Here is a 20,242-nt window from a genome sequence, read left to right on the forward strand (position 1 = left end):
AATATTAATTAACATAGCAATAACAATTAAAACACATCATACACAGAAGCAAACACACAACAATCATACATAATGCCTCGATCACAAATGAAATCCAATCTCATAATCCTTGAGCCGTTCCTATGTTCAGTTTACCGTCATCCTATGTTTAGTTGCGCTGATTAGCCAAACGCTTGCTCAAAGAGCCAGGTTTTAAGCTTCTTCCGAAATGCCAGTAGCGAAGGGGCCTGTCTGATGTCAATGGGTAGGGCGTTCCATAGCCGAGGGGCCACCACCGAGAAGGCCCTGTCTCTCGTCCCCGCCAACCGTGCCTGTGACGCAGGCGGAACCGAGAGCAGGGCCTCCCCGGACGATCTTAATGTCCGTGTCGGTTCATAGGTGGAGATACGTTCGGAGAGGTAAGTGGGGCCGGAACCGTTTAGGGCTTTGTAGGCTAGCGCCAGCACCTTGAATTGTGCCCGGTAGCAAATTGGCAGCCAGTGGAGCTGGCTCAACAGAGGAGTGGTGTGCTCCCTGAGAGCAGCTCCTGTTAGCAACCTGGCTGCCGAGCGCTGGACCATCTGAAGCTTCCGGGCAGTCTTCAAGGGCAGCCCCACGTAGAGCGCGTTGCAGTAATCTATACGGGATGTGACCAGAGCGTGGACTACCGTGGCCAAGTCAGACTTCCCGAGGTACGGGCGCAGCTGGCGCACGAGCCGAAGCTGTGCGAATGCTCCCCTGGCCACCGCCGAGACCTGAGGTTCCAGGCTCAGCGGTGAGTCCAGGATCACCCCAGAGATCATCTGGGGAGGCCCTGCTCTCGACCCCACCACTCTCACAAGTGAGGCTGGTGGGGACGAGGAGCAGGGCTTTCTCAGTGGTGGCCCCTCACCTGTGGAACTCACTCCCGGGGGAAATCAGGGCAGCACGATCCCTCCTCGCCTTCAGGAGGAGGGTGAAAACGTGGTTGTGGGACCAGGCCTTTGGGCACCTTGGCAATTAAATCAGACAATCAGGCGAGTAAGACCAGCAGGATTGATGAAATGGGATGAAAAACTAGATCTATGAGCGAAACGCTGAGCATGTAAAGGAGAAATTGGGTTTGTATTTGTTTTTATTGATTTTGTTGATTTTATGATAATTAATGCATGCACTTTTGTGAATTATATTATGATATGATGTAAGTTTATGTATGATTGTTTTATGATGCAGGCATCGAAGGGTGCCTTTGCTTCTGTAAGGCCGCTCTGAGTCCCCTTCGGGGTGAGACGGGCGGGGTAGAAGAAGAACCCCAAATAAATAAATAAATAAATACATAAATAAAGGGACATCGAAAGCCTGTTGGAAATGCTCAGAACAGGACGGCAGTTTTTTTCATGGATGGTGGACGTGCCCAGTCACCCAGAAGTATTGGAAAGACATTCACAAAGAAATGCAGTTAATTTTTAATTAAAAAATTTCCGAGAAAAGCGGAATACTATCTTCTGCAAAGATACAGAATGGGGGACGATGCCTGGCTCGAGAGCAGTACGTGTGAAAAAGATCTTGGAGTCCTCGTGGACAACAAGTTAAACATGAGCCAACAATAAGATGTGGCGGCAAAAAAAGCCAATGGGATTTTGGCCTGCATCAATAGGAGCATAGTGTCTAGATCTAAGGAAGTAATGCTACCCCTCTATTCTGCTTTGGTTAGACCACATCTGGAATATTGTGTCCAATTCTGGGCGCCACAATTCAAGAGAGATATTGACAAGCTGGAATGTGTCCAGAGGAGGGCGACTAAAATGATCAAGGGTCTGGAGAACAAGCCCTATGAGGAGCGGCTTAGGGAACTGGGCATGTTTAGCCTGAAGAAGAGAAGGCTGAGAGGAGATATGATAGCCATGTATAAATATGTGAGAGGAAGCCACAGGGAGGAGGGAGCAAGCTTGTTTTCTGCTTCCTTGGAGACTAGGACGCGGAACAATGGCTTCAAACTACAAGAGAGGAGATTCCATCTGAACATGAGGAAGAACTTCCTGACTGTGAGAGCCGTTCAGCAGTGGAACTCTCTGCCCCGGAGTGTGGTGGAGGCTCCTTCTTTGGAAGCTTTTAAACAGAGGCTGGATGGCCATCTGTCAGGGGTGATTTGAATGCAATATTCCTGCTTCTTGGCAGAATGGGGTTGGACTGGATGGCCCATGAGGTCTCTTCCAACTCTTTGATTCTATGATTCTAGATTGGCAGAAGCTGAGACTAACAGTGTAATTTACTGCTTTGAATTCTTCTTTGGTGATTTCTCCCTTTTTCCACTTCTTGTTTCTACTTAATGTGAATGTGTCCAATTCTGGGCGCCACAATTCAAGAGAGATATTGACAAGCTGGAATGTGTCCAGAGGAGGGCGACTAAAATGATCAAGGGTCTGGAGAACAAACCCTATGAGGAGCGGCTTAGGGAACTGGGCATGTTTAGCCTGAAGAAGAGAAGGCTGAGAGGAGATATGATAGCCATGTATAAATATGTGAGAGGAAGCCACAGGGAGGTGGGAGCAGATCAGGGGGCTGGAGAACAAGCCCTATGAGGAGCGGCTTAAGGAGCTGGGCATGTTTAGCCTGAAGAAGAGAAGGCTGAGAGGAGATATGATAGCCATGTATAAATATGTGAGAGGAAGCCACAGGGAGGAGGGAGCAAGCTTGTTTTCTCCTTCCTTGGAGACTAGGATGCGGAACAATGGCTTCAAACTACAAGAGAGGAGATTCCATCTGAACATTAGGAAGAACTTCCTGACTGTGAGAGCCGTTCAGCAGTGGAACTCTCTGCCCCGGAGTGTGGTGGAGGCTCCTTCTTTGGAAGCTTTTAAACAGAGGCTGGATGGCCATCTGTCGGGGGTGATTTGAATGCAATATTCCTGCTTCTTGGCAGAATGGGGTTGGACTGGATGGCCCGTGAGGTCTCTTCCAACTCTTTGATTCTATGATTCTATGATTCTATGATTCCCTACTTATAACTCTTGACATCTTAGCCACGGTCTGATGTTGTTGGTCTTGGTTTTCATCACTGAAATGTTGGAGGTATGGAACATCTGACGTCAAGCAGACCCAAACCAAAGCAGATAATCGGTCCTTGGCTTATAAGAGATCTTCTAGATGTGCTTTCTTCTGGTGTACATAACCTGGTCCTGCTTCTAGAAATGGGTGAATGCCCACTGAGTACTAGGGCTTGGACACTGAAAATGAACCTATGACGAAAAACAATGGTATTCAAACTGGGAACAGGTTTTCTACATCACCCGGTCGGGGTTGGATTGATGCACTTTCCTCTTGGCACATTTCTCTCTTTCGCCCTCCACTTGTGCCTCTTCAAATTCTACAGCACTGCTGGTCACAGCTGACCTCCAGCTGGAGCGCTCAAGGGCTTTGGCTTCCCAGTTTTCAGTGTCTATGCCATTGTTTTTAAGGTTGGCTTTGAGCCCATCTTTCAACCTCTTTTCCTGTCCACCAACATTATGTTTTCTGTTCTTGAGTTCGGAGTAGAGCAACTGCTTTGGAGATGGTGGTCGGGCATCCGGACAACATGGCCGGTCCAGTAGAGTTCAATGCTGGTGGTCTTTGCTTCTTTAGCAGAGGCTGGATGGCCATTTGTCAGGGGTGATTTGAATGCAATATTCCTGCTTCTTGGCAGAATGGGGTTGGACTGGATGGCCCATGAGGTCTCTTCCAACTCTTTGATTCTATGATTCTATGATTCTCAGAATTGCAGACAAGGAAACAACTCTCTTTTTTTAAAATGATTTTTATTAGTTTTGCAATATAAAATGTACAAGAAAAGAGACATACATATAACATATATGTTGGGGAGGGGGAAAAACAGGGGACTGACATTGGTCACAATACAAGATGACGGACATGCAGACTAACTAACAGATATAACTAGAACCCCTACTCCCCCTCCCCCCCCTCCCTATGAACCACCCCTTCCCGGACTACTCCCCTCACCCCCCTACGCTATAGTTTAAAATCGACTTCCTCTCATCTCATCCACTTTCTAATATGTATCTTCTTTCTGCATTTATATTGACATTTTTTTCTCCTCACATTCTATCCAATGCTGGTTTTATTTCAGTATATTTCATTCTCTATATAATTTTTGAGCAGGCTCCAATCCGTCGCAGCGATTCCTTTTCCGTTGTGTTGTTTGATCCAAAAGGTCAGTTCGTCCATCTCCTGTACATCCAAAACTTTTTCCAGCCAATCTGCTCTTGAGGGTATTGCGTCTTGTTTCCATTTTCTAGCAAAGGTCATCCTCGCTGCAGTTACAAAAAAAGTAAACAACTTCTCTGTATTTTTATCAGAAAATAGTTTGGGATCGTACCTTCCTAGTAGGTATATTTCTGGATGCATCAGTATATTCTTCCCTAGAATTTTCCTACATTCTTTATTTATCATCTCCCAGTACTTCTTCACTTTGGGGCATGACCACCATAGATGGAAAAAAGTGCCCTCTTTCTCTTTACATTTCCAACACCTATTATCCACTTGCCTGTACATGTTAGCTATTCTCTGTGGGGTTAAATACCAGCGGTGTACCATTTTCAACCAGTTCTCTTTCAGGGGAGCATTTGCACAGCTTCGGCTCGTGCGCCAGCTGCGCCCGTATCTTGGGAAGTCTGACTTGGCCACGGTGGTACACGCTTTGGTCACATCCCGCCTCGACTACTGCAACGCTCTCTACGTGGGGCTGCCCTTGAAGACGGCCCGGAAGCTCCAGCTAGTCCAGCGCGCGGCAGCCATGTTGTTAACCGGAGCGGGACGCAGGGAGCGCACAACGCCCTTGCTGTCCCAGCTCCACTGGCTGCCGATCAGCTACCGGGCCCAATTCAAGGTGCTGGTGCTAACCTACAAAGCCCTAAACGGTTCCGGCCCAAAATACCTTGAGTACCGCATCTCGGCCTACGAGCCCACGAGGACCTTGAGATCATCCGGGGAGGCCCTTCTCTCGGTCCCGCCTGCCTCACAGGCACGCTTGGCGGGGACTAGAGAGCGGGCCTTCTCGGTGGTGGCCCCCCGGCTGTGGAACTCCCTCCCTGCTGAAATTAGACAGGCACCTTCCCTCATGGCCTTCCGCAAGGGCCTGAAAACCTGGCTCTTCGAAAAGGCCTTCAATTAAGTGCTATGTTTTGGAATGACCACCGGAATGGACTATGACTACGAGATTGATTATGACCCAAACAAGACGAAGCGGATTTTTAGTTTAATTAGCTGTGTGTTAGTAAGATGTGTGTTATGGTCCTGAATTTACTGTAACTGTTGTCTTTATGTTCTATGTTCTGTACACCGCCACGAGTCGCCTTCGGGCTGAGAGTGGCGGTTAACAAGTGCAAATAATAAATAAATAATAAATAAATATCAGAAGCATAAGTGTATTTAAGTTTTTCCCTCCATATCGTCTCCCATTCCTTTAACTGAATGCTTCTGCCTATATTTTTAGCCCAGGCTATCATTGAGTTCTTGATTAATTCTTTTTCTGTGTCCCACCCCAGTAAGTGCTTATATAGGATAGTTATTATTTTCTTTTTACTCTTTTGAATTCTATCCCATAAGTCATCTTCCTCTCCAAATCCCAACTTTTTGTCCTCTTTGTAGCTTTCCTTAATCTGAGCGTATTGGAACCATGAGATGTTTCTAAAGTTTTTCGCTAACTCCTTTTGAGATCTGAGTTCCATAGACCCGTTCTTTTTGAAAAGGGGAGATATGCCCAGTTAAATGCGCAATTCCAGAGGTTAGCCAGAAGAGATAAGGAACTATTTTTAAATAAGCAATGCATGGAAGTGGAAGAAGACAACAGAATAGGAAGGACAAGAGACCTCTTCCAGAAAATTAGAAACATTGGAGGTAAATTTCAGGCAAAAATTGGTATGATAAGAAACAAAGATGGCAGGGACTTAACAGAAGCTGAAGAGATCAAGAGAAGGTGGCGAGACTATACAGAAGATCTGTATAGGAAGGATAACAATATCGAGGATAGCTTTGACGGTGTGGTGAATGAATTAGAACCAGACATCCTGAGGAGTGAGGTTGAATGGGCCTTAAGAAGCATTGCTAACAACAAGGCAGCAGGAGATGATGGGATCCCAGTTGAACTGTTTAAAATCTTAAAAGATGATGCTGTCAAGGTGATGCATGCCATTTGCCAGCAAATATGGAAAACACAAGAATGGCCATCAGACTGGGAAAAATCAACTTATATCCCCATACCAAAAAAGGGAAATTCAAAAGACTGCTCAAACTTCCGTACAGTGGCCCTTATTTCTCATGCCAGTAAGGTAATGCTCAAGATCCTGCAAGGAAGACTCCAGCAATACATGGAGCGAGAGTTGCCAGATGTTCAAGCTGGGTTTAGAAAAGGCAGAGGAACGAGAGACCAAATTGCCAATATCCGGATGCTGGAGAATGGAGAAAGGCAGGGAGTTTCAGAAAAACATCTACTTCTGCTTCATTGACTATTCTAAAGCCTTTGACTGTGTGGATCATAATAAATTGTGGCAAGTTCTTGGTGGGATGGGCATCCCAAGCCCCCTTCCCTCTCTCCTGAGGAATCTGTACAAGGACCAAGTCGCAACAGTCAGAACTGACCACGGAACAGGAGACGGGTTCAAGATTGGGAAAGGCGTACGGCAAGGCTGCATCCTCTCACCCAACCTTTTTAACTTGTATGCAGAACACATCATGCGAGGATGTGCGGGGCTGGATGAATGCAAAGCTGGGGTGAAAATTGCTGGAAGAAACATTCACAACCTCAGATATGCAGATGACACCACTCTGATGGCCGAAAGCGAGGAGGAGCTGAGGAGCCTTCTAATCAAGGTGAAAGAAGAAAGCGCAAAAGCCGGGTTGCAGCTAAACGTCAAAAAAACCAAGATTATGGCAACAAGAATGATTGACAACTGGAAAATAGAGGGAGAAACCGTGGAGGCCGTGACAGACTTTGTATTTCTAGGTACAAAGATGACTGCAGATGCAGACTGTGGCCAGGAAATCAGGAGACGCTTCCTTCTTGGGAGGAGAGCAATGTCCAGTCTCGATAAAATAGTAAAGAGTAGAGACATCAGACTGGCAACAAAGATCCGCCTAGTCAAAGCCATGGTATTCCCTGTAGTCACCTACGGATGTGAGAGCTGGACCTTAGGGAAGGCGGAGCGAAGGAAGATCGATGCTTTTGAGCTGTGGTGTTGGAGGAAAGTTCTGAGAGTGCCTTGGACTGCGAGAAGATCCAACCAGTCCATCCTCCAGGAAATAAAACCCGTCTGCTCACTGGAGGGAAAGATACTAGAGACAAAGTTGAAGTACTTTGGTCACATCATGAGGAGACAGCAAAGCCTAGAGAAGACAATGATGCTGGGGAAAGTGGAAGGCAAAAGGAAGAGGGGCCGACCAAGGGCAAGATGGATGGATGGCATCTTTGAAGTGACTGGACTGACCTTGAAGGAGTTGGGGGTGGTAACGGCCGACAGGGAGCTCTGGCGTGGGCTGGTCCACGAGGTCACGAAGAGTCGGAGACGACTGAACGAATGAACAACAACAACAACATCATTGAGTTCTTGATTAATTCTTTTTCTGTGTCCCACCCCAGTAAGTGCTTATATAGGATAGTTATTATTTTCTTTTTACTCTTTTGAATTCTATCCCATAAGTCATCTTCCTCTCCAAATCCCAACTTTTTGTCCTCTTTGTAGCTTTCCTTAATCTGAGCGTATTGGAACCATGAGATGTTTCTAAAGTTTTTCGCTAACTCCTTTTGAGATCTGAGTTCCATAGACCCGTTCTTTTTGAGGAGGATATCTCTATAGGAGGGCCATTGAATCCATCCTAGGAGTCTGCACTGGTTTGCCTCTAAGGGCGACACCCATAATGGTGTTCTAGGGAAAAGATATCTTTTGTATCTTTCCCAGACTCTTATTAATGCAGATCTCACGAAGTGATTACCAAAATTCCCTTCCTTTCTAACTCCTCCGTACCAGAGGTACGCATGCCACCCTTTTCGAAGGTCAAAACCCTCAATGGTCAAGATCTTGATATTATTTAGTTTTGTCCAGTCCCTGACCCATGTGAGTGCGCACGCGTCATGGTATAGCTGCATATTGGGTAGTCCGAACCCACCTTTTTCTAGTGGCATTGTCATAATAGTTTGCTTAATTCTGGGTCTTTTATTTCTCCAGATAAACTTAGATATCGTGTTGTTCCATTCCTTAAAGATTCTATTGTTCCTAATAATAGGTAGGTTTTGGAAGAGAAATAGCAGCTTGGGTAATACGCTCATTTTTATAGTTGCTATTCTGCCTAGGAGTGAGTTGTTGTTGTTGTTCATTCGTTCAGTCGTCTCCGACTCTTCGTGACCTCATGGACCAGCCCACGCCAGAGCTCCCTGTCGGCCGTCACCACCCTCAGCTCCCTCAAGGTCAGTCCAGTCACCTCAAGGATGCCATCCATCCATCTTGCCCTTGGTCGGCCCCTCTTCCTTTTGCCTTCCACTTTCCCCAGCATAATTGTCTTCTCTAGGCTTTCCTGTCTCCTCATGATGTGGCCAAAGTACTTCAACTTTGTCTCTAGTATCCTTCCCTCCAATGAGCAGCCGGGCTTTATTTCTTGGAGGATGGACTGGTTGGATCTTCTCGCGGTCCAAGGCACTCTCAGCACTTTCCTCCAACACCACAGCTCAAAAGCATCGATCTTCCTTCGCTCAGCCTTCCCTAAGGTCCAGCTCTCACATCCGTAGGTGACTACAGGGAAGACCATGGCTTTGACTAGGCAATGGATCTTGGTTGCCAGTCTGATGTCTCTACTCTTTACTATTTTATCGAGACTGGACATTGCTCTCCTCCCAAGAAGGAAGCGTCTTCTGATTTCCTGGCCACAGTCTGCATCTGCAGTAATCTTTGCACCTAGAAATACAAAGTCTGTCACGGCCTCCACGGTTTCTCCCTCTATTTTCCAGTTGTCAATCATTCTTGTTGCCATAATCTTGGTTTTTTTGACGTTTAGCTGCAACCCGGCTTTTGCGCTTTCTTCTTTCACCTTGATTAGAAGGCTCCTCAGCTCCTCCTCGCTTTCGGCCATCAGAGTGGTGTCATCTGCATATCTGAGGTTGTTAATGTTTCTTCCAGCAATTTTCACCCCAGATTTCTCCAGCAAAGGATCACCGCCTTGTCGGGGCGCTGGAGCTTGAGCACCTCAATGATGTCATGAGCGAAACCGTGAAGGGCCACCCAAGACGGGACGGTCGTGGCAGAGAGGTCAGACCAAGCGTGATCCCTGGGGAAGGCAACGGCAAACCACCCCAGTATCCTTGCCAAGAAAACTAAATGGACCAGTACAACCAGAGATATGTCGGTATGCCATTGGAAGATGGGACTCCCAGGTCGGAAGATGGCCAAAATGCTACTGGGGAGGAGCAGAGGATAAGTTCAACTAGCCCCAGATGTGATGACGCAGCTAGCTCAAAGCCGAAAGGAAGGCTAGCGGCCGACGGTACTGGAGGTGAACGAGGAGTGAGATGTTCAGCTTATTCCATGATTCTAGATCCTTCTTAATTTCCTTCCATTTCTCAGTATTTTTGAGGAGATGGAGGTTCCTTGATGTGATCCATATTCCTAGGTATCTGATCTTGCTTGCTATTTTAATTCCCGCTATCTCTTCTAATATCTTTTGGTTGGGTTTCGTGATGTTCTTGGGTAGGAGCATTGTTTTTTTCTTATTTATTCTGAAGCCCATCACCTCCCCGAATTTTTCTATTTTTTCCAGCCATTTTGTTATATTTTCTCTAGGGTTTTCAATTATGCAGATGATGGAAGAAACAACTCTCGACCCCAACGAAGATCTCTTATTCATGGACCTCACAACAGCCTCCAGGATGGTTTTGGCAAAACTCTGGAAGCAGAAAGAAGTACCAGACAAATTTGAAGGGATGAAGAAGAGAAACGAAACGAAAGACATGGACAAACTCACTTTTTGACTTAAAAAAAACCCACTGGTAACCCAATCAGACAGACAAACTGGTCGATAATAGACGAGTATATTGGAATTGGGTACAAAATTATTTAATGGAACTGAGGAGCATAGTGTCTAGATCTAAGGAAGTAATGCTACCCCTCTATTCTGCTTTGGTTAGACCACACCTGGAATATTGTGTCCAATTCTGGGCACCACAATTCAAAAGAGATATTGACAAGCTGGACTGTGTCCAGAGGAGGGCGACTAAAATGATCAAGGGTCTGGAGAACAAGCCCTATGAGGAGCGGCTTAGGGAACTGGGCATGTTTAGCCTGAAGAAGAGAAGGCTGAGAGGAGATATGATAGCCATGTATAAATATGTGAGAGGAAGCCACAGGGAGGAGGGAGCAAGCTTGTTTTCTGCTTCCTTGGAGACTAGGACGCGGAACAATGGCTTCAAACTACAAGAGAGGAGATTCCATCTGAACATGAGGAAGAACTTCCTGACTGTGAGAGCCGTTCAGCAGTGGAACTCTCTGCCCCGGAGTGTGGTGGAGGCTCCTTCTTTGGAAGCTTTTAAGCAGAGGCTGGATGGCCATTTGTCAGGGGTGATTTGAATGCAATATTCCTGCTTCTTGGCAGAATGGGGTTGGACTGGATGGCCCATGAGGTCTCTTCCAACTCTAGGATTCTATGATTCTATGAGGTGACAACAAACTGGAAAGAAGAAATATATAATATTAGACACTAAATAGAACGTATACGGACAGAATCAGAAGGAAGTCCCTTTTTTTCTTCTTCTCTTGTATTTTTCGGTATTTTTGGGTATTTTTTTCCTTCTCTTTTTTCTCTTGCACATATTTTTCTAATTGTTCACTTGTTTTTAGTCTCCTATCACTATCAGTTTCCTACTTTACTATCTTCTTGATTAAATTCCCCCTCTTTCGCTGTATTCAATAAAACTTAATAAAAATCTATTAAAAAAAAAAAGCCTAGAATCATAGAATCAAAGAGTTGGAAGAGACCTCCTGGGCCATCCAGTCCAACCCCATTCTGCCAAGAAGCAGGAATATTGCATTCAAATCACCCCTGACAAATGGCCATCCAGCCTCTGCTTAAAAGCTTCCAAAGAAGGAGCCTCCACCACACTCCGGGGCAGAGAGTTCCACTGCTGAACGGCTCTCACAGTCAGGAAGTTCTTCCTAATGTTCAGATGGAATCTCCTCTCTTGTAGTTTGAAGCCATTGTTCCGCGTCCTAGTCTCCAAGGAAGCAGAAAGAAGGCAATGATGCTGGGGAAAGTGGAAGGCAAAAGGAAGAGGGGCTGACCAAGGGCAAGATGGATGGATGGCATCCTTGAAGTGACTGGACTGACCTTGAGGGAGCTGGGGGTGGTAACGGCCGACAGGGAGCTCTGGCGTGGGCTGGTCCATGAGGTCACGAAGAGTCAGAGACGACTGAACGAATGAACAACAACAACATTCAAAAAAACAAAAAAACAATACATGGAACCACAAGTGCTTTCCTGTCACTCAATGGAGATGAGTGACAGGCCTAAGGAGGAGCAGGAACCTTACCTTTGTCCAGGACGTGGAGCCACCGTGCCCCTTGGCCTCCAGATCTTCTTCTTCAGCCTTTGCCAGGCCCTCCCCAGGCTCCCTCTTCCTCTCCATGGCCGTGCTTCCACAAAGTCTGCCTCGTCCTCCTCATCCTCCTCGTCATCGTCGTCGTTGTCCTCCTCTTCGTCCTCCTGATCGTCCTCCTCATCGTCGTTGTTCTTGTCGTCGTCCTCCTCATCCTCGACGTCCTTGTTGCCCTCCTCCTCCTCGTCCTCCTCCTCGTGGTCCTCTTCCTCCTCTATAGGGACAGAATGCGTTACTTCAAAACTGATGTCCATCAGGGTCTCCTCCGCGGGGGACAATTGGCGAGAGAGAGGAGGGTCGTAGAAGCCTTTCAATGTTTCACATTTACACAAATGATCAGCCACTGCCAGAAGGGACAGAGAGTTTCATCTATGCTGACGATCATGCCATCACCGCCCAAGTAGGGAGCTTTGAAATGGTCGAACAGAACCTTCCCGAAGCTTTAGGTGCTCTTACTGCCTGTTACAGGGAAAACCAGCTGATTCCTGATGTTTAAAATTTACACAAATGACCAGCCACTGTCAGAAGGGACAGAGAGTTTCATCTATGCTGACGATCATGCCATCAGAGCCCCAGTAGGGAGCTTTGAAATGGTCGAACAGAACCTTCCCAAAGCTTTAGGTGCTCTTACTGCCTGTTACAGGGAAAACCAGCCGATTCCTGATGTTTAACATTTACACAAATGACCAGCCACTGTCAGAAGGGACCAAGAGATTCATCTATGCTGACGATCGTGCCATCACCGCTCGAGCAGGGAGCTTTGAGATGGTTGAACAGAAGCTCTCCGAAGCTTTAGGTGCTCTTACTGTCTATTACAGGGAAAACCAGCTGATTCCTAATCCATCTAAAACACAAACATGTGCTTTCCACCTTAAGAACCTTAATTGCCTCTGACAATGGAGGACCTTCTTACAACTGAAGTCGAACATGACCCCCCCCCCCCCGAGATAGTAACTTATAGTTTTGCTAAGGGCAAGGACGCCAGGCTGGATAACAAGGGTTAAGCCTTGGTCAGTTTGGTGGGTATCATACAATCAAGGCTTTATGCTCGATTCTCATATGTTTACAGCAGGAGGTAACCCATTTATTACTGAAAATCATGCCACAAAAGTATTGGAATTTTCCCACCTGAGGCACACCTGGGCTCCTGATGGCCCCCCATCTCACAAACAAGGGACTCCCTTTCCCCCTCATGGATATTTCCCTTTATGGACACTGGGGGAAGGTAGTTGGGTTTACTCTCTGTATTATGATTTCTATATTTTCATATTTTCTCCTGTATTTCTATATTTCCCCTCATGTTTCCTTGTATTCCTGACCCTTTTCCCCCTTCTCCCTCCAAAGAAGTAGGTAAGGGAACCACCTGGCCTTCAGAAACAAAAGCCATTCGCGATTACTGAAACTTCCAGCCAAAGGCACACTTGCATGGATAATAGAAGGAGATTCTATCTCTAGCATCCGAGATGGCCCACTAGAGTAAAGAATTGTTTGGCAAAGTTTCTATCACTCTTCAAGTAAGATCAGGGGAAATCTTCCCCTCTGCTTTTTGTTTATTTCCCATTGATAGCATTAACCCCAGGCTGCCATCAATTGTTCTCCTGTCTCACAGCCAGGAAGGATCTGGATATTTTTACACATGCTGATTTACAACACTCATGAATACAATAGATCAGCCCTGCTGGAGACTTCCTTTTTGTCTCGCGAGCCACATGGCATTATTTTTTCAAAGCTAATTCCCAGATTCCTTTGTGTTCTATCGTCCCACCTCCCTCTCTCCTGATTTGCTCTCGCCGCCAGGTGGCAGAGGTCTCCCCATTGGATCCTACGGACCACTGGAGCTTCCTGATTGGTCCAGAGGCACCAGGGGCGGGAGGGCCGCCTCCCAGCTGTTCACCCATTGCCCAATCACGGCGGGGAACAACAGGGAAGCCGGGGCGGGAAGTTTGAACTCTGCAATTTTGAATTTACTATAAATATGATTGCATTGGTGTATTTTCTCATGCTCTGCTGGCGAATGATTGCAGCTCTGCATCCTTTTCAGCTGAATCGCAAATCAAACCTCGATGGCTTTTCTTCAACTTGGTGAGACCTTTCATTGGGAAATCAGGGAAAATATTGGGTGCTTCTCTTCTCACCAGGGAAAAAGAACTCTTTGATGAGTCTCCTGACAAAGACCCCTAAATTTTAGCTCTAGATCACAACAACACCAGAGTCACTCTAAGTGGCCAGCTACTGGTCAAAGGACAAAGTTTTGAAACTTTGTGTGTGTGTGTGTGTTTGGAAATACATTACAACTGTACCCTCGGGTTCCTTCCGATACGATAAATGAATGAATCAAAATATCCCCTAGCTGTGCACCTGAATCTCCTCCTGCTGCTTCTTCATCCTCCTCCTGCTCCTCCTGCTCCTCCTCCCCTTTCTCCTCTCCTTTCTCCTCCGCTTCCTCCTCCTCTTCATACTCCTCCGATTCCTCCTTAGCATCTTGGGTGGAAGCACAGCTCTCTGAAGTCAGGTCCTCATCCTGGAGCACCGGGCTGAGGACGAGAAAGGGAAAAGGGTGGCAACCCCGGGACCTAGGAAACTAGGCCGCCATCATCCAAATGAAAGTCAACAGGGACAAGGGCGAAATTCGACTTTGAGGTCAAAAGAACCAAAGAAAGAGGAAATCTTGGCTCAGTCAGCAGCTCAACATGTGGAAAGAAGAACCTTGGGATTATGGCTGATCAGAAGCTGAACATGAACTTCAACAGCAGTGGGATTCAAGCCAGGAGGAGGTGGGGATGAAATAGAATAATAATAATAATTTATTATTATTGTTGTTGTTGTTGTTGTTGTTGTTGTCTTTAGGTCAAGGTTTTCCCCTGACATTAAGTCCCATTGTGTCCAACCCTGGGGGTGGTGCTCCGTTTTTAAGCCAAGGAGCCGGCGTTGTCCGTAGACACCTCCAAGGTCATGTGGCTGTTACCTGCCCACCAAAGCAGTACCTATTGATCTACTCACATTTGCATGTTTTTGAACTGCCAGGTTGGCGGAAGCTGGAGCAAACAGTGGAAGCTCACTCCGCTCCCTGGATTTGAGCAGCTGACCTTTTGGTCAGCAAATTCAGTAGCTCAGCGGCTTCACCCACCCCACCACCCGAGGTTCATAATTATGATCCTGTGTCCCTGCGTGTCCCTCTTGGTTGGTGGAATCCTGCTTGGAGGGATGACGTGACCCAGCTAATTGAAGATGATCAACAGCTCCCTTGAGCAAGGAGTTTTTCCAGAGGGTCGAAAAGAGGCGGTGGTCTCTCTCTCCCCTGCTGAGGAAACCAGACTTAGACTCTTCGGTTCCCTCCAGTTACCGCCCAGTTTCGAACCTCTCGTTCCTGGGCAAGGTGAGGGAGAGGGCAGCAGCGGAGCCGTTGCAGCGATTCTTAGACGACACGGCCGGACTTGATCCCTTCCAGTCCGGCTTCCGTGCGGGGCACGGGACAGAGACTGTGCTGGTCTCCATCATTGAACCCCCCATTCTGTATCTTTGCATTTCGTCCATCAATGTTTCACATTTGCACAAAGAATCAGCCACTGTCAGAAGGGAGAGAGAGTTTCATCTATGCTGACGATCGTGCCATCACCGCCCAATCAGGGAGCTTTGAAATGGTTGAACAGAAGCTCTCCAGAGCTTTAGGTGATCTTACTGCCTATTTAAGGGGAAACCACCTGATTCCTAATGTTTAACATTTACACAAATGACCTGCCACTGCCAGAAGGGACAGAGAGTTTCATCTATGCTGACAATCATAGAATCATAGAATCAAAGAGTTGGAAGAGACCTCATGGGCCATCCAGTCCAACCCCATTCTGCCAAGAAGCAGGAATATTGCATTCAAATCACCCCTGACAGATGGCCATCAAACCTCCCAAGAAGGAGCCTCCACCACACTCCGGGGCAGAGAGTTCCACTGCTGAACGGCTTTGTAAGCCGCATCGAGTCCTTCGGGAGATGCTAGCGGGGTACAAATAAAGTTATAATAATAATATTACCGAATACTGCAGGGAAAACCAGCTTCTTCTTCTTCCTCCTCCTGCTCCTCCTGCTCCTCCTGCTCCTCCTGCTCCTCCTGCTCCTCCTGCTCCTCCTGCTCCTGCTCCTCCTGCTCCTCCTCCTGCTCCTCCTCCTGCTCCTCCTGCTCCTCCTGCTCCTCCTGCTCCTCCTGCTCCACCTCCCCATGCTCCTCCGCTTCTTCCTCCTCCTCATTCTCCTCCGCCGCCTCCTCGGCATCTTGGCTGGAAACAAACAAAACCCACACCCAAGGTGTTGATTAAACTTCTTTGATCTTGGTGTACCTGGGAAACCTTTCAGATCATCCACTATATTGGAAAGTAAAGAATGAGTTTGGGGCTGCTTCAATTTGCCCTCCAAACCTGCCTGTTTCCAGGCAGGTTTGGTCCACTCGAGCTGGCCCAGCCTTGCATCCTACCTTTCCATCTCCACGGGGACTTCTGGGGAACTCCCGGCGCTCTGTGTTTCAACCTCCTGGGGATCATCATCTTGGTGTTCCTCACATTGCTGGCTGACGTATCCTACGTTGCCAGGCTTAACTGATCCAAGGGAAGGGGAGAAGGCAGACCGTTAGCAGGCCTCCCGCTCTCCCTGCTGGGGACTCAAGGATCACAGGGACTCTGGGGAGAACCAGGCTCTGTCCTAGCAGAGGCTCTGACGGCACAGCTTGGGTGAGGCAGCTTTTTTAAAAAGACTAAAAGTAAGGAAAGGTTTCCCCTTGACATGAAGTCTAGTTGTGTCCGACTCTGGGGGGCGGGGGTGGTGCTCATCTCTATTTCTAAGATAAAGAGCCGGCTTTATCCGTAGACACCTCCAAGGTCATGTGACCAGCATGATTGCATGGGGCGCTGTTCCCTTCCCACTCAAGCGGTATCTATTGATCTACTAACATTTGCATGTTTTTAACTGCTAGGTTGGCAGAAGCTGGGCACACATACACCTCCTTTGATTTCCCAGAAGCCTCTGGGAAACTGGACAACAACCAAAATCACCCATCCAGTCCAACCAAAAAGGAAAAATTGGTTCCCTTGAAACTGTGGAGACCAAAATCCACTGATTGTGGTAATATGAAAATAACTAAATTGACTCCATGTATATATTACAAATACACATATCAAAAAAACTGCCACATTCACATTAAGTAGAAACAAGAAGTGGAAAAAGGGAGAAATCACCAAAGAAGAATTCAAAGCAGTAAATTACACTGTTAGTCTCAGCTTCTGCCAATCTAGAATCATAGAATCATAGTATCAAAGAGTTGGAAGAGACCTCCTGGGCCATCCAGTCCAACCCCATTCTGCCAAGAAGCAGGAATATTGCATTCAAATCACCCCTGGCAGATGGCCATGCAGCCTCTGTTTAAAAGCTTCCAAAGAAGGAGCCTCCACCACACTCCGGGGCAGAGAGTTCCACTGCTGAACGGCTCTCACAGTCAGGAAGTTCTTCCTCATGTTCAGATGGAAGCTCCTTTCTTTTGGTTTGAAGCCATTGTTCCATTGCATCCTAGTCTCCAGGGAAGCAGAAAACAAGCTCGCTCGCTCCTCCCTGTGGCTTCCTCTCACATATTTATACATGGCTATTAGGGCTGGGCGGTTTCGTTTCGTAATTTCGTAATTCGTTAAAAATTTGTTATTTTTTTTTATAACGAAGCGATAACGAACCATTCAGGAGCATCTAAAAAACGAAACGAATTTTTAAATTTGTTTCGTAATTGCTTCGGATTCGTTTTGTATTCGTTTTGTTATTGTTTTGAAATCGCTTCGTTATTATTTCCGCATGTCTGGGGCAAGTTGTATAGTTGTTGTTTATTTAATCAGTGAAAAATATATAAATATCACACCAACAGTCAACAACAGAGGGAGAGGGAAGCTTCGGAAGTTCCCCCTGTCCCATTTGGAGGTTTTTTAGCGTATTGCGTGGTCGTGTCCGCCATTAACGAATCGATTCGTAATTGTTTCGTAATTGTTTCGTAATTATTTTACGAATTACGAAATTTCGTAAATATTGAACTTTTTTACAGAAAAATTTCGGAATTCTTTTAAAAATCGAAACACAAAAACCCCCAAAAAACGAATCGATTTTAGAAACAAATTTTTCCGTTGTTACCCAGGCCTAATAGATATGTAGATGGAGTGATTGATGGATTGAAGGATGGATGGACATACAGACAGACAGACAAAGGGGGTTGGACTGGATGGCCTCTGGGACTCCCTTCCCACTGGTTGACCATCTGTCGGGAGGGCTTTGATGGTGTCTTTCTTTACTCTAAAATGAGGTTGGGCTGGATGGTCTTTGGGGCCTCTTCCTATACCTCAAAGGGTTTCCCGCGCCCGTCCTTCCGTGTGTGCGTGGCATCCAAGGGCCCCTTCCTTCCCTGGCGATCCCCCTCCCTCCCCGGCCTCCCTCCCCGCCACTCGTTGCTGTGGCCTAGCTTGGAGATATGGAAAATATTTGAAAAGTAAACAACTCAATACTTAGGTTCTTGTGGGTTTTTTTCGGGCTATAGAGCCATGTTCTAGAGGCATTTCTCCTGACGTTTCGCCTGCATCTATGGCAAGCATCCTCAGAGGTAGTGAGGTCTGCTGGAATTAGGACAATGGGTTTATATATCTGTGGAATGGCTGGGGTGGGGCAAGGAGCTCTTCCCTGCTGCAGTTAGGTGTGAATGTTTAGCTGATCACCTTCATTAGCATTTGAAGGCCTGCCTGAGCCTGGGAAAATCTGTTGCTGGGAGGTGTTAATCTGTGCCTGGTTTTTTCCTCTCTGTTGTTTAGCTGTTATAATTTTAGAGTTTTTTAATACTGGTAGCCAGATTTTGTTCATTTTCATGGTCTCTTCCTTTCTGTTGAAATTGTCCACATGCTTGTGGATTTCAATGGCTTCTCTGTGTAGTCTGACATGGTGGTTGTGAGAGTGGTCCAGCATTTCTGTGTTCTCAAATAATATGCTGTGTCCAGGCTGGTTCATCAGGTGCTCTGCTATGGCTGACTTCTCTGGTTGAAGGAGTCTGCAGTGCCTTTCATGTTCCTTGATGCGTGTCTGGGCAACGCTGCGTTTGGTGGTCCCTCTGTAGACTTGTCCACAGCTGCATGGTACACAATGGTAGACTCCTGCAGAGGTGAGAGGATCCCTCTTGTCCTTTGCTGAACGTAGCATTTGTTGGATTTTCTTGGTGGGTTTGTAGATTGTTTGTATGTTGTGTTCCCTCATCAGCTTCCCTCTGCGGTCAGTGGTTCCCTTGATGTCTGGCAGGAACACTTTTCCTCTGGGTGGATCTTGACTCTCGTGGCTTGTTCTTGGTTGTCTTGCAGCTCTTCTGATGCCTGAGGTGGAGTCTCCATTGGCCTGGAGAGCCCAGTTGAGGTGGTTCCAAGATCCACCCAGAGGAAAAGTGTTCCTGCCATACATCAAGGGAACCACTGACCTCAGAGGGAAGCTGATGAGGAAACACAACATACAAACAATCTACAGTCCAATGTGGGCTAGGCAAAACTACGGTGAGGTGGATCTGTAATTGGTTAAGTGGACGAACACAGAGAGTGCTCACTAATGCTTCCTCTTCATCTTGGAAAGAAGTGACGAGTGGAGTGCCACAAGCAGGGTTCCGTCCTGGGCCCGGTCCTGATCAGGATCTTTATTAATGACTTAGATGAAGGGCTAGAAGGCAGGATCATCAAGTTTGCAGACGACACCAAATTGGGAGGGATAGCCAATAGTCCAGAGGACAGGAGCAGAATTCAAAACGATCTTGACAGATTAGAGAGATGGGCCAAAACTAACAAAATGAAGTTCAACAGTGACAAATGCAAGATACTCCACTTTGGCAGAAAAAAATGAAATGCAAAGATACAGAATGGGGGACAATGCCTGGCTCGAGAGCAGTACGTGTGAAAAAGATCTTGGAGTCCTCGTGGACAACAAGTTAAACATGAGCCAACAATGTGATGTGGCGGCAAAAAAAGCCAATGGGATTTTGGCCTGCATCAATAGGAGCCTAGTGTCTAGATCTAAGGAAGTAATGCTACCCCTCTATTCTGCTTTGGTTAGACCACACCTGGAATATTGTGTCCAATTCTGGGCACCACAATTCAAGAGAGATATTGACAAGCTGGAATGTGTCCAGAGGAGGGCGACTAAAATGATCAAGGGTCTGGAGAACAAGCCCTATGAGGAGCGGCTTAGGGAACTGGGCATGTTTAGCCTGAAGAAGAGAAGGCTGAGAGGAGATATGATAGCCATGTATAAATATGTGAGAGGAAGCCACAGGGAGGAGGGAGCAAGCTTGTTTTCTGCTTCCCTGGAGACTAGGACGCGGAACAATGGCTTCAAACTACAAGAGAGGAGATTCAATCTGAACATGAGGAAGAACTTCCTGACTGTGAGAGCCGTTCAGCAGTGGAACTCTCTGCCCCGGAGTGTGGTGGAGGCTCCTTCTTTGGAAGCTTTTAAGCAGAGGCTGGATGGCCATTTGTCAGGGGTGATTTGAATGCAATATTCCTGCTTCTTGGCAGAATGGGGTTGGACTGGATGGCCCATGAGGTCTCTTCCAACTCTTTGATTCTATGATTCTATGATTCTATGATACAGACCCACCAAGAACATCCAACCAAT

General features: G+C 46.8%; 1 protein-coding gene across 1 annotated transcript; it reads right to left on the bottom strand.

Annotated features, from left to right (window-relative positions):
- Positions 1–3,951: 3,951 nt before the first annotated feature.
- On the bottom strand, positions 3,952–12,238 carry LOC137097733 (prostatic spermine-binding protein-like). The gene is made up of 2 exons (XM_067472640.1): positions 11,522–12,238; positions 3,952–4,265 (listed from the first exon to the last, which is right to left on the bottom strand). The coding sequence occupies exons 1-2, from the start codon at positions 11,839–11,841 to the stop codon at positions 4,247–4,249; spliced, it is 339 nt and encodes a 112-aa protein (XP_067328741.1). The 5' UTR covers positions 11,842–12,238; the 3' UTR covers positions 3,952–4,246.
- Positions 12,239–20,242: the final 8,004 nt, after the last annotated feature.

Source organism: Anolis sagrei, chromosome 12, assembly GCF_037176765.1.
Source record: "Anolis sagrei isolate rAnoSag1 chromosome 12, rAnoSag1.mat, whole genome shotgun sequence".
NCBI classification, from domain to species: domain Eukaryota; kingdom Metazoa; phylum Chordata; class Lepidosauria; order Squamata; family Dactyloidae; genus Anolis; species Anolis sagrei.

What these genes read in the sequence shown, in the direction of transcription:
- LOC137097733 (XM_067472640.1), bottom strand. Translation starts at nt 11,841, where the DNA reads ATGGACATCAGTTTTGAAGTAACGCATTCTGTCCCTATAGAGGAGGAA.